Source organism: Urocitellus parryii, chromosome 1, assembly GCF_045843805.1.
Source record: "Urocitellus parryii isolate mUroPar1 chromosome 1, mUroPar1.hap1, whole genome shotgun sequence".
In the NCBI taxonomy this organism is placed as follows: domain Eukaryota; kingdom Metazoa; phylum Chordata; class Mammalia; order Rodentia; family Sciuridae; genus Urocitellus; species Urocitellus parryii.
The window spans coordinates 92625472-92637902 of NC_135531.1; the positions used below are offsets into that span (position 1 = coordinate 92625472).

The window sequence follows — 12431 nt, forward strand, 5'->3', positions numbered from 1 at the left end:
AAGTCAATGTTCTTATTAGTGGCAAAGCTTGAAGGAACAATACAGTCTCCCAAGCACATGTGTGGCCATCAAGTACACTCAGCTGTCTACTACCATTGACTTTTTAAAGATCATTGGCCCCTCTTTTTGTAATAGTCAGTGGGAGACTGATATAAACTTGTCATGACCATTGAATCATATGGATAAGAGAATATCTCACACACTGAAAATCAGGGATCCATAGGTAACCTCCTTTTCCTACAATAAGATATAGGGGTTGGCTACTGGCTTGGGAGGCTGAGGCAAGAAGCTCTTGAGTTCAAAGATAGCCTCAGCAACTTAAGTGGTTGGATTCAGACATTGTGGGATGGGGGACAGTCCAGCATCAGATTCTCTTTGGAGGAGCTTCCAGAAAGCTGAAGAGACAGAGAATGCCCAATCTCTCAGACAATGGAAAACAATTACTCATCTATTCTTATAATTCAGAATTAGGGCTTCCCCTGCCAGGTCAAACATCATAAATGGCTATTTATCTGCATCTTCTAAGAGAAAGAAGCAAAAATACTTTTTTAGAATCCAGATGCTCTGTTAATTACTGCTCCTTTTCAATGATTATGCCTCAATAAATAACTAAAAAGGACATTTAATCTTCACTGTCATCAGTATGCTAACATATCCTCTAACTCTGGAGAATATCTTCATAAATTCCAGAAATCCTGAATAACCCAGAACAACCTGACAATCAAATGACAACTTCTTGATTTGTCAGTTAAGACTTATGTCATTGGGCAGGCCAAAAACCTAGATCTAAAAAGGAGGGAAGGAGAATAGAAATAAAGATTGGTACAGACAATGTTTTGGTTAGAGCTTTAAAAAAACACCTAGACCTTAGCCAGGTGTGGAGGTGCACACCTATAACCCTGGTGACTCAGGAGGCTGAGGGAGGAGAATCCCAAGTTTAAGGCCAGCCTCAGCAACTTAGCAAGGAGGCCCCCAAGTAACTTAATGAGACACTGCCTCAAAAGAAAAGACTGGGGATGTAGCTCAGTGGTAGAATGCTCCTGGGTTCAATCTCCAGTACCCCTCCCCACAAAAAAAAAAAAAAAAAAAAAAAAAACACACCCAGACTTCATACACGCATGTGCATGCGCACGTGTACACATTCCTAAGATCAGGGGAACAGATTTACAGTGGCAAGAGGAGCAGAAAGCATTGGCACTGTAATTCCTCTTGTTGTTACCACTGTATATCATCAGATAACTTGCCAAAGGTAAGATAACTCGGGAATCTTCAATCCGACTGAACAATATGTAACTAGGCTTAAGATTCCTGAATTGGAGGCTGGGGTTGTAGCTCAGTGGTAGAGCGCTTGCCTAGCACGTATGAAGCCCTGGGTTCTATCCTCAGCACCACATATAAATAAATAAATAAATAAATAAATAAATAAATAAATAAATAAATAAATAAATAAATAGTGCCCAACTACAACAAATAAATAAATATTCCTGAATTGTCTCATTCTCTTTACCTAGGAAAGCATATGATACAGAAAGGCTCCTAGATACAAATTTGTTGCTCATTTCCTACCTCCTCCAACATTTTACTTCAAAGTGCACAAAAATACAACAAAGTTAAATTCTACAATAGCTACTCATACACTAATCACCTAGATTCTATCATTAACATTTTACTACATTTGCTTTACAACATTTACCCATCTCATTTAGTTGTAGTTGTAGTTGGACACAACACCTTTATTCCACTTATTTATTTATTTTTCTTTATTTGGTGCTGAGGATCGAACCCAGGGTCTCGCATATGCTAGGCGAGAGCTCTACCACTGAGCCACAAACCCCACCCCAATCATCTTTTTTTTTTTAATGGATTTCAAAGTAAACTGGAGATATTGGTATACATCCCCATAAAAAGTTCAGTAGGCAAATCATTCACCGAAGTCAGTATTTGTTTAGTTTTATTCTTAATGTAAAAATAAAACTTTACATACAATGAAATGAAAAAATCTTAAGTGTACATTTGCTAAGTTTTGAGAAATGCATACACCCATGTTGCTTGCTTGTTAAACTTCTTTTCTTTGTGCAAATTGTTAGCCTCCACCCCCATCATACTTTCATTACCTGATAGAGACAGGGATATGATACAATATTTGGTTATACATGCCCTTGAAGATCATTTTAAAGTATTCCTGATAATCATTTAAAAAGGAAGCTAAATGCTCTGTGTTCAAACTGAGAAAGTCCTCAAGTGCTAACACCAGATTTTCAAAGACTAAAGATAGCATCTGGTTTAACAATTTTAGAAAGCCTATTCTGGGTGATTTTATTTTAAAAATAAATTCTAACATCCATTTTCAAAGCTAATGGATCAGACAAATTCTAATTCATATAAGTCAGTTGCCCCATAATCTCATTAGTATATCTAAGTATAAAATGTACTCAACTCATCTTATATGAAACAGAAAACGAAAGATTAAAATGAATAAAACTGTCCAGAAAGGGGCAGTGATCATTACTTCCTTGGGTTATCTGAGTTACAAATAATAGTATCAATAATAATAATAATAATAATAATAATGGATGTGGGTAAAGTTACCTTCCCATTTGTCACCATCAGAAACATTCTTCAGATCTAAATGTGGAATTTGAACACTTGTTGCTTCCCCTTGAACACCAATACTTTGACCTCCTGGCACTTCTGATTCAGTGTTGGCATTTAAATCACATATCTTGCTACTACAATCCTGTATTTTAAAATAAAGAATATATTTCACAACCATGAAGTTTTCCATTCCCAGCTTAAAGACAACTAGCGCATATTCTTATGTCTTTATTAGTCTACTATGCTTAAACAGTTAATTGTTCTACACCTACTATCCAAACTATTTTCAAACATAAACTTGCAATTACAATGCCTCATTGGGAAACAAAGTTTGGAACTCAAATTCAAGAAAGAATTTTCATATAAACAATCCCAAAAAACCAATGGCTGAATGTGCAGATGCTGACTCACAATAGGCAGGGTGGAGGGTGTGGTAGGAGTGGAGGTTCACCAGATTGGACAGAGGAGTATGGGGGGAAGGGAGGAGAGATGGGAATGGGAAAGACAGTAGAATGAATCGGACATAACTTTTCTGTATTTGTATATGAATACATGACCAGTGAAAATCCACATCACATACAACCATACCAATGGGAAGTTATATTCCATGTATGCATGATATGTTAAAATACACTCTATTATCGTGTATACTAAAAAAATTAAAAATTGAATTTAACACACACACACACACACACACACACACAAAAGTATTTTCAAGGGTGTAGTAGTACACACCTATAATCCTAGCTATTTGGGAAGGTAAGGTAGGAGGATCCTAAGTTCAAGGCCAGCCTCAACAACATAGTGAGGCCCTATTTCAAAATGAAAAATAAAAAGGAGGGGATGCCAGGCATGATGGCACACAGCTGTAATCCCAGGAGCTCGGGAGGCTGAGGCAGGAGGATCATGAGTTCGAAGCCAACCTCAGCAACTTAGTGAGGCCCTTAGTAACTTAGCAAGACTCTGTCTCTAAATAAAATACAAAATAGGGCTGGAGATGTGGCTTAGTGGTTAAGTGCCCCTGAGTTCAACCCCTGGTACCAAAAAAAAAAAAAAAAAAAAAAAAGGATGGGGATGCAGTTCAGTGGTAAAGCACCTTGGTTAACCTCCGCACCCCGCTCCCCCCCCCCCCCGCCAAAAAAAAAAAAAACTGTTTTCATAACCAAGAATCTTATAACTAAAACTCGCAAATAAGTTACCACTTAATTACAAACATTTGATAAAAGTATTTATATTTACATCTCTTTTAAACCTATCCAATACAAGAATTAAAGGCCAGATATAACTGGCATATAAAATCCTAGCAATTTGGGAAGCTGAGAGATTGTAGGATCACAAGTTCAAGGCCAGCCTCAGCAGCTTTTTTAGACCTTGTCTCAAAAAAAGTAAAGGAATGGGGATAGAGCTAATTGGTACAGTACCCCTGGGTTCAACCCTCAGAAATATAAAGCAAAAGAATAACAATAATGAGAATATTTGGTACATTAAACCTTGGCAATTATAAGAACCATAAGATAAAAATATTTCTTACCAGAATCAAGTGTGACAATTTATCACTGTCAAATAACAAATATTCTTTCCTAAAAATATAAGTAAAGTTATTAGTATATTAAGAATAAAAAGGTTATTATTATTACATATTTCTTACCTAGATTCCTCTCTTCCCCAATTTAATTAGCATTTAAAACGTGAGAGGAGAAAATGACCATTGGGCAAATGCCCATTCTTTGGAGCCCTATATCTGAAAATCACACAATACTGAAAAGATCCACAGAATCACTTTAGATTTAGAAAAATTAAGTAAGACTCCCCACTTCCCTGTCAACACATGAAACCGTTCCCCTAAAAAACTTTTTACAGAAGGGAAATTAAAATCCACTATAAATAGAAACAAACAAACAAACAAAAAAGCATAATGGGATTTTGTAAAATAAATATTAACCAAATAAATGGCTTTATTCTACTTTGAGACTTCTAAATTTTTTAAAAAAGGTATAACTATAACTATGTTCTTTACCTTAAATCTGTTTCTATCACAAGGTTATATTGTAATCAAAGGTTACTAGTTCTAAAATGTTCCCTCCTCTAAATATAAGAGTAGAATAAAAAAAGGAAATTTTTAAAATTTTCAGATCACATTTTATTACCCCAGAAAAACTCACCCCTATTAAGAACAGGTGTTAACAACAAGCTGTCACAAATGATTTCTACCTATTCAACCAGTCAACAGAGCATTTGCTATTATGCAGTAGGTTATCAATATGCCTACTTTTGGAAACTTCTTTTCCCAAAAAACACTTGTAAAAATTTACAATACAAGTAAGTGCCAGTTCTAACTTGATCTAAATATGGCAAGTCATCTCCTCAGATACATAATCATCTCATTCTTGCTGAGTGTAAGAAATGAATTAAATTCCCTGAAAAGCTCAAGGCCTTGCTTTGCTTAGGTAGGATGAGTAGATGCTACGACTAGCTGACCAAAGCACCTAATCCCTTAAATTTGAGAAACAAGAGTGTTAAACATGCAAAATGTAATCCACCTAAGCAAGGTACTCTTTGGATCTAAAAACAAGTTTGCTAACCTATACAAGTTGAAGAGGAAAGAACTTTTCCAAAAAGATTGAGTCCTCACTAAATGGATCCTTATTGTTCTATCAAATCCAGATGTCATCATTCTGGGGATGCCTGTAAATGCTGTTAATCTTAAATCTTCAGCCCATAACTCCAAAACTCCCTGGGCTGGAAGAGGATCATTCCTGCCTCCTGAAAGGAAGCACAAGGAACTGCTGTAAGCAGAAAATCTGTGGACCTTCAGAGTATGGGGACGCTCCAGAGACATGGCTCCAAAGAATTTACTTACCTTCAGAGAATAGGTTTCCTATTCATAATTATGAGACAATGGTATTAACACAAGTTACCCTGGCCAACAGGCTATCAGCAAATTAGTAATGCTGTTTTGGATTTCCAATTATTTAGAATCTAGTTTGCAACTTCATTACTGATGTGTTTTCTGTATATCAAATCATCTTTCCTAAGAAAGTTATTATGCACTTCTTGGCATATCTGAAAGAATGATGCAAAGAGACCCAAATCCTTTTCAGTGCCTTGAAACACTCTAGAAAGCTTTAACTCAAAGGGATTCTATCTACCTAAACTCTACATCTGGTTGACATCTCATTGCCTCAGGCATTGCTTGCTCTATTATAGCTGGTCAAGGAGATGAACATTTGCTTAAGTACCATTCTTGGAACACACCAAGAATGAGTTCAAAGAGGAAGTGAAATATTCTGTACATTATCTGTAGAAGCCAACATGTTATAATCTTTTGGTTAGTTAGCCCCAGCTGCAAAATCATGAATTAACTCACTGACAGGTATACTATAAGTATCAATAAATTCCCAATTATTCTATAAATCACTTACAAGTTTTAGATGTCTCCAAGAAGGCTGTGTTCTTCCCACTGAATGTTTTCCAAGTTATAACTAATGTTTGTCTGAAGTTGTTAAAACTCCTGAATATTTGGACATTTAATGTTTTATTCCTACTACTAAAACAAGAAGCTTGAATTTCTTTTATATTGCCTAAACTGTATGTCATAAAGTATAGATTAATCTAAATACTGCACCCAAATATCTGCAAAGAGTTATAAATATAAAAATGATTTATTAGTTAAAAACAAGAGAAATATTTACCTCTCAAGATGGCCTTCCTCACTATCACCATGGTCACTGCATGGTTCTAATAGTATACCTACAGACTGGAAAAAAGAATACCACCACTGTATTAATGGAGCTCCCATCACTCATATATGAGAGAAAGTGGCCAATGAAATTAAGATACTAGATTATGGGTTAATCATAAGAACAACCCTCTTTAGCTATCATTTAAAATAACAACCTGTGGGAACTGGCATTTCTTTGTACAGACAGTAACTTATCATCCCTCAAAATCTAAATCATATTAAGCATAGTAGGGATCCTGCATTTCTTAGGTACCACCAATATTATTCTCCTGCAAAAATGGTGGCCTTCTGAGTTTACTTGTCTACTACTGTTTGCTTTGTTTTTCCTTAGTCACAAACCAAAACTGGTGAATTCCTACAGGAAAAAGAAGAGTCCTGGAGAACTTCACCAGATTCCTTTATCATGGGCATTTGAAATAAAAACTGCTTTCCACTCAGGGTGCTCCTCAGACACAGGAAATACCTTCCCCCAACACACACACACCATTTTCCAATGAGCTTAGTTATACCACCATCATCATAATTCCCCCACAAATTTAAAAACCTCCCAAGTCTAATGCAAATACCCTGAGCATTACTATAAGGTATATTAAATTTTTGGTGTTTTTGATGATCATCTCTAAAATCAACAAAATTTTAATTTTCTTCTCAGATTCTTTAAAAACTACTACTTGTCCAGTTTTGTTTAGTATGAAATAAAGTGCACAATTATCTGAAAAAAAGCTAATCAATTACTTTTTCCCTTTTCTAACTACTTATCTCCACAAAGCTGAACTGTCTCAAATAATCTATAGCAGCAGATTGAAAATAGAAGCAAAAGTGAGAATTGAGGTGTCTTCTAAGTCAGACAGGCATTAATATTTGCAAACATAAAACAATGCAACTCTTTAAACTACAAAATTTTTATGAATAGTTGTTTATTAAGAAAAAAGTGGCTGGGCATGGTGGTATATGTCTGTAGTTCCAGCTAAAAAGGAGGCTAAGGCAGCAGGAGAGCTTGAGACCAAATTTCAAGGCCAGCCCAAGCAATAGAGTAGGAAAAAAAGGTGGGAAGAAGGAAAGAAAAAGCAACCTTATTTATATTTTATTATAATGCTTAATTAATATTTTTAAATTTTTTGTTTTTATTTCTTATATGGTAAATACTGATAGATGTAAATAAAAGCTCTTTGGGATCCCCATAATTTTTAGTAGTAAAGGGGCCCCAAGACCCAAAGTGTGAGTACTGATATAAAAATTGTACTTCAAGCAACCTTTAAGCTCTAGAACACAGCCTTACATTCTGAAGGTTTCTAGCATATTAAAAAAAGAATTACCCAATATTTAAAATATTACTCTGAATAAATGCTTAAAATGAGCCTTAGTATCTATTTTTTTAAAAGTTTCCTTTTTTTTTTTTTGTAGTTGTAGATGGACAGAATGCCTTTATTTTATTTGTTTATTTTTATGTGGTGCTGAGGATCGAACCCAGTGTCTCACGCATGCTAGGAAAGAGCTCTGCCACTGAGCTACAACCCTAGCCCCAGAGCCTTGATATCTTACTCAAAGAACCAAACTCAAATTCCAGTTCTAACTCCCTTATCACAAATATGAGAATAATAATTAATGTCTACCTTAGAGTTATTATGAGAGAAGCAAAAGAAAAAGCTTATACTAAAATCAATAAATTATATTAAAAAGTCATACTATTCCATTGCCAATTCTGTAATTTTTTATAATGAAATAATTGAAATACAAAAATCAATATTAATATCTACATATGCTGCAGTCAGCTTTAGACTAATATTAATTAATATCCACATATGCTGCAGTTAGCTTTAGGCAACATAATTCTTAAATTTGCTTTTCAAATAGTGAAAATCAGTAAACAAAAAGGCAACTGGAGGCAATGTAAAAGATAAAGTAATAATGACCAAAAAAAAAAAAAAGATACAAAGTGACAGAAGTAAAAGCTGACTGCCCAGCAGTGAAGGAAGTAGAATGAAATGAAAAACCAGGTGCCAAACTACACTGTACATTATGCCTCAGGGTAAAGAAATTAAAGTCAGATCATAATATAGTCAGAGTTCAATTACAGACAACGAAATATATACTTTCTTTAAATACTAGTAAAAATGTATGTTTCATCACATTTATTTCCTCAGAATTCATTAAAGATTAAATATTCATTCATATGTGGGTAGAGAAGAGCTTGGTCATTTGCTAAAATATTAGCTGGCAAAATAACTCATATCTCCCTCCCCATTGTACCTTTCCACACACATCAGAGTCCTCAAATGGAAGGAAGCCACTCTGGTCTCAAAGTAAGCTAGAGAGCTTTTGTGGTAGGCAGTGATAATAGTAGGAGCAGTTGCCCCACAGACATAATACCAATATCTTAGGGGCTGTCAGTGTTTACTGCCATGAACTAATTAAGGCCTGGTTAGCATTTCCAGAAACTGTTCTCTACCTATGCCTTAGCCATCAAATAACTGGTGCTTCCACATTGCTTAGTTTTGCTTTCTCCCATCTCCACTTACCTAGCTCTGCTCAAGCATGCTAGTTACTTCTTTTTAAATAGGTTAAAAATTTCTCAATCCATTCTGTGCATTTAATATGTTTTAATATATAATAAACTGCATACTAAGATAGTTCAATCTAGTCCACTTTCTTTCTTCCTTTTTAAGTTGTTGACAGATCTTTATTTATTTACACGTGGTGCTGAGATTCGAACCCAGTGCCTCACACATGCCAGGCAAGTATACTACGGCTGAGCCACAGCCTCAGCCCTAGTCCACTTTCTTTTACCGAGTTAATATAATCAAAACTGATGCAGTCCCATTATAGTAAAGTCAAATGACAGCCATTTCTTCCTCTTGGCTGCCTGCTAGTTTCCCCAAATACTTATGGCCTCCACTTCAGAAATGACGTAATTCCATTTTAGCAGTTTCTGTTTGCAATACATGAATAATTTCAATCTTTAGGGAGTACCACAAATTAATGTACTCTGAAATAGATGAGTTTTATGGACGTTTACTGATAAATCCAGATATTCTAAAGTGCCCTCTGATCAAACTACTGATCTTCACACAGTTGCAAATCCCTAAAACAGCCCAAATGACTGTACAAGTTGCTGCATCTACTAAAAATCTATAGAGACAAATTTCACAAGAAAATCTGAAAAAAATACTGATTTGTAAAAACATATCTTTTGAGGGGAGGGGAAGTGGGACTTGAACCCAGGGGTGCTGTACTTCTAAGCTAAATCCCAGCCCTTTTAAAAAATGTTTCTTTTGAAACAGGTCTAAGTTTCGTGGGCAAACTTGGAATTTCTCTTCTTCCTGCCTCAGCCTCCTGAGTGGCTATACCAGCGTACCTAACTTATAACTTATTATGGGCTGGCATTATGGCTCAGCGGTAAAGCCCTCGCCTAGCATGTGCGAGGCCCTGGGTTGGATCCTCAGCACCACATAAAAATAAGGATATTTTGTTCAACTACAACTAAAAAATAAATATTTAAAACTAAAATAAAATAAAAGACATATCTAACATGTTACCCAAAATATATAAGGGACTCAAACTCAATAATAAGAAAACAGCCTAATTTAAAAATGAGCAAAACACACCAAAGAAAATATACACATGAAATACATCATTAGGGAATTCAAAATTCAAACAATAATGTACCACTATACACCTACCAGAATAGCCAAAATCCAAAACACTAACAACATCCAGTGTGGCAAGGATGTATAGTTCTCATTTGTGTTGGAAAATGAATGAGAAACTCATTCAAATTTATGTAGGCATTTAGATTATACTATGGGTGGCATTCAAATCGGTGGGGAAAATATAGGTAATTCAAAAAATTTATGTGTTAACTAAGTAAACATCTAGAAAAAAGTAGAATTCACTCTATATCTTACACCATAATAAATTTCAAATGCAGAAAATAAAGCCACAGAAGTATTTTTTAAAAAAGAACTTTTCAACTATGACATAAAACCTAAAGGGGAAAACAAACAAACAAACAAACAAAAAACAGATAAAATTAACACTGCCAAAAATGAACTTCAGTACTCAAAAGACAACAAATTTAAAATGTTTAGATTACCACAAAAAAGGGAATATTTCCTTAATAAATAAAAGTGCCTGTAAATCAAAAGGGAAAATCCAACCATCCAACAGAAGAATGTCAAAAGTATACAGGCAAGTAAAAAAAAAAAAAAAAAAGACGCTGAAGCTGTGTGCAGTGGCGTACACCTGTAAATCCCAGCAGCTTGGGAAGCTGACACAGCAGGATCAAGAGTTCAAAGCCAGCCTCAGGAAAAGTGAGGCACTAAGCAACTCAGTGAGACCCTGTCTCTAAATAAAATACAAAATAGAGCTGGGGATGTGGCTCAGTGGTCTAGTGCCCCTGAGTTCAATCCCCATTACCCACCCACTCCCTCAAAAGGCCCCATTTCAAGTTTCCAACCCACTTTAACATGTACTCTACACCCTGGTCAACTATTTTAAAGATATTTTATCAAAATCCTTCCCAATGGTGTCTAGTTTATTATCAGCTTTCTTTCCTCCAGTGGAAAAATGTTACAAGAAGATGTCACACAATGTACCTTGCTAGTTTAGTTCACTACAAACTCATGCCATCAAACTTCAGCTAGTCCTCCAATGGTTCTTGAGTATCTGCTGACTTCTGTTTTTCTATTTGATTTTTTTTTCCCATGCAGGATCTTAAAAAACTACCTCTTTCTTCAAACTACAAACCCTATTCCTATCTCTTCACCCTCTGCAAATGAGGCATTTCATTAAAAAATAAATAAAAATCTTAAATAAGATGCCCAAATCACCTCCTGGTTCAAAAGCATTATGTATCTTCCTTTCAACTGCAGATTAAAAACAACTTTTCCTATTTAGAAATAATCACTGAACCTGTGATTGAGGAAAGAATCATCTTTCCTCCCTTTCTCACTGCCACCACCATGCAGTATTCCACAAATTATCCTACTTCTTTACATTTTTTAATCTTTCCCTATCTAGAGATTGATTCTCAACATACTGTTGATATACACAAATCACCATTTGATAGAAAAGGGGGTCGGAGAGCTATACCACAATCACGCTATGCAATTAGAATTCTCTTTCCTTCATTTTCAATACAAAACTTGTACTTGTCTAAAAAGCATTCCAGCCAGGTGCACTGGCACAGGCCTGCAATACCAGCAACTTGGGAAGCTGAGGCAAGAGGATCACAAGTTACAGTTAACCTCAGCGACTTAGCAAGGCCCTAGCAACTTAGCAAGGCCCTAGCAACTTAGTGAGATAGTCTCAAAATAAAAAGAGCTGGGGATGTGGCTGACTACATTGGTTAAGCACCCCTGGATTCAATCCCTGGTACAAAAAAAAAAAAAAAAAATCCACACTTCACTGCTTCTATCTTTCTATCTGCTTGTCGGATACTCATCCTCAATCACTAACATCTGTTTTCTTCCATGAAATTCACTACCTACGAAGCACCTTTCTTTAACAATAATCTATATCACTAAATCCAATGAATTTCTTTAATTGGAATTAAATTTTTATGTTTAGATTGACTATAAATCAGTAGAAACTATCAGAATCTAAATATAAAAGAATCTAAGAAAAGTAAAATCACCTGTAACCCTATCAGCCAGATGGCCACCGGAAATATTTTACCGTATTTCTTATATACACAAAAATTGGTAATTCATTAAGCCAAGTATTCTACACTTGGATTTTTAAAAAATAACTTTCATGATTACTCATATCTTTAAAACAATATCAAATGATTCAGCAATGCTCCATTATATGGATATACCATGATTTGACTATTTCCCAGTTATTGAAGTTTTTAATGTCTCTCAATTTTTTCTCCTGCAAATAAACCTACAATGAGAATTCTAGTAGGCAAATCTTTGTATGCATCTCCGATTTGTGTATATTTCCTTAGGATATACTCCAAGATTTTGAGATTTCTAGATATAAGGTTTAACATATTTTGTTCTTATTATAAATGTGTTTCCAGGAAAATTTGTAGCAATTTATACTTCCATTGTCTGTGTATGAGACTGCTAATCTCAACTTGCCCTCACCA

General features: G+C 35.2%; 1 protein-coding gene across 4 annotated transcripts in view; it reads right to left on the reverse strand.

The window, feature by feature from the left end:
• Fam13b (family with sequence similarity 13 member B) overlaps positions 1 to 12431 on the reverse strand; it is an 80237-nt gene that overhangs the window by 16819 nt on the left and 50987 nt on the right. For all 4 annotated transcript variants that reach the window (XM_026401238.2, XM_026401236.2, XM_026401235.2 and 1 more), the window contains 3 exons: positions 6288 to 6352; positions 4127 to 4175; positions 2590 to 2737 (listed from right to left, as the gene is read on the reverse strand). In XM_026401238.2, the coding sequence (XP_026257023.2) occupies positions 2590 to 2737; positions 4127 to 4175; positions 6288 to 6352 (262 nt within the window). The remainder of the gene's footprint in view (positions 1 to 2589; positions 2738 to 4126; positions 4176 to 6287; positions 6353 to 12431) is intronic.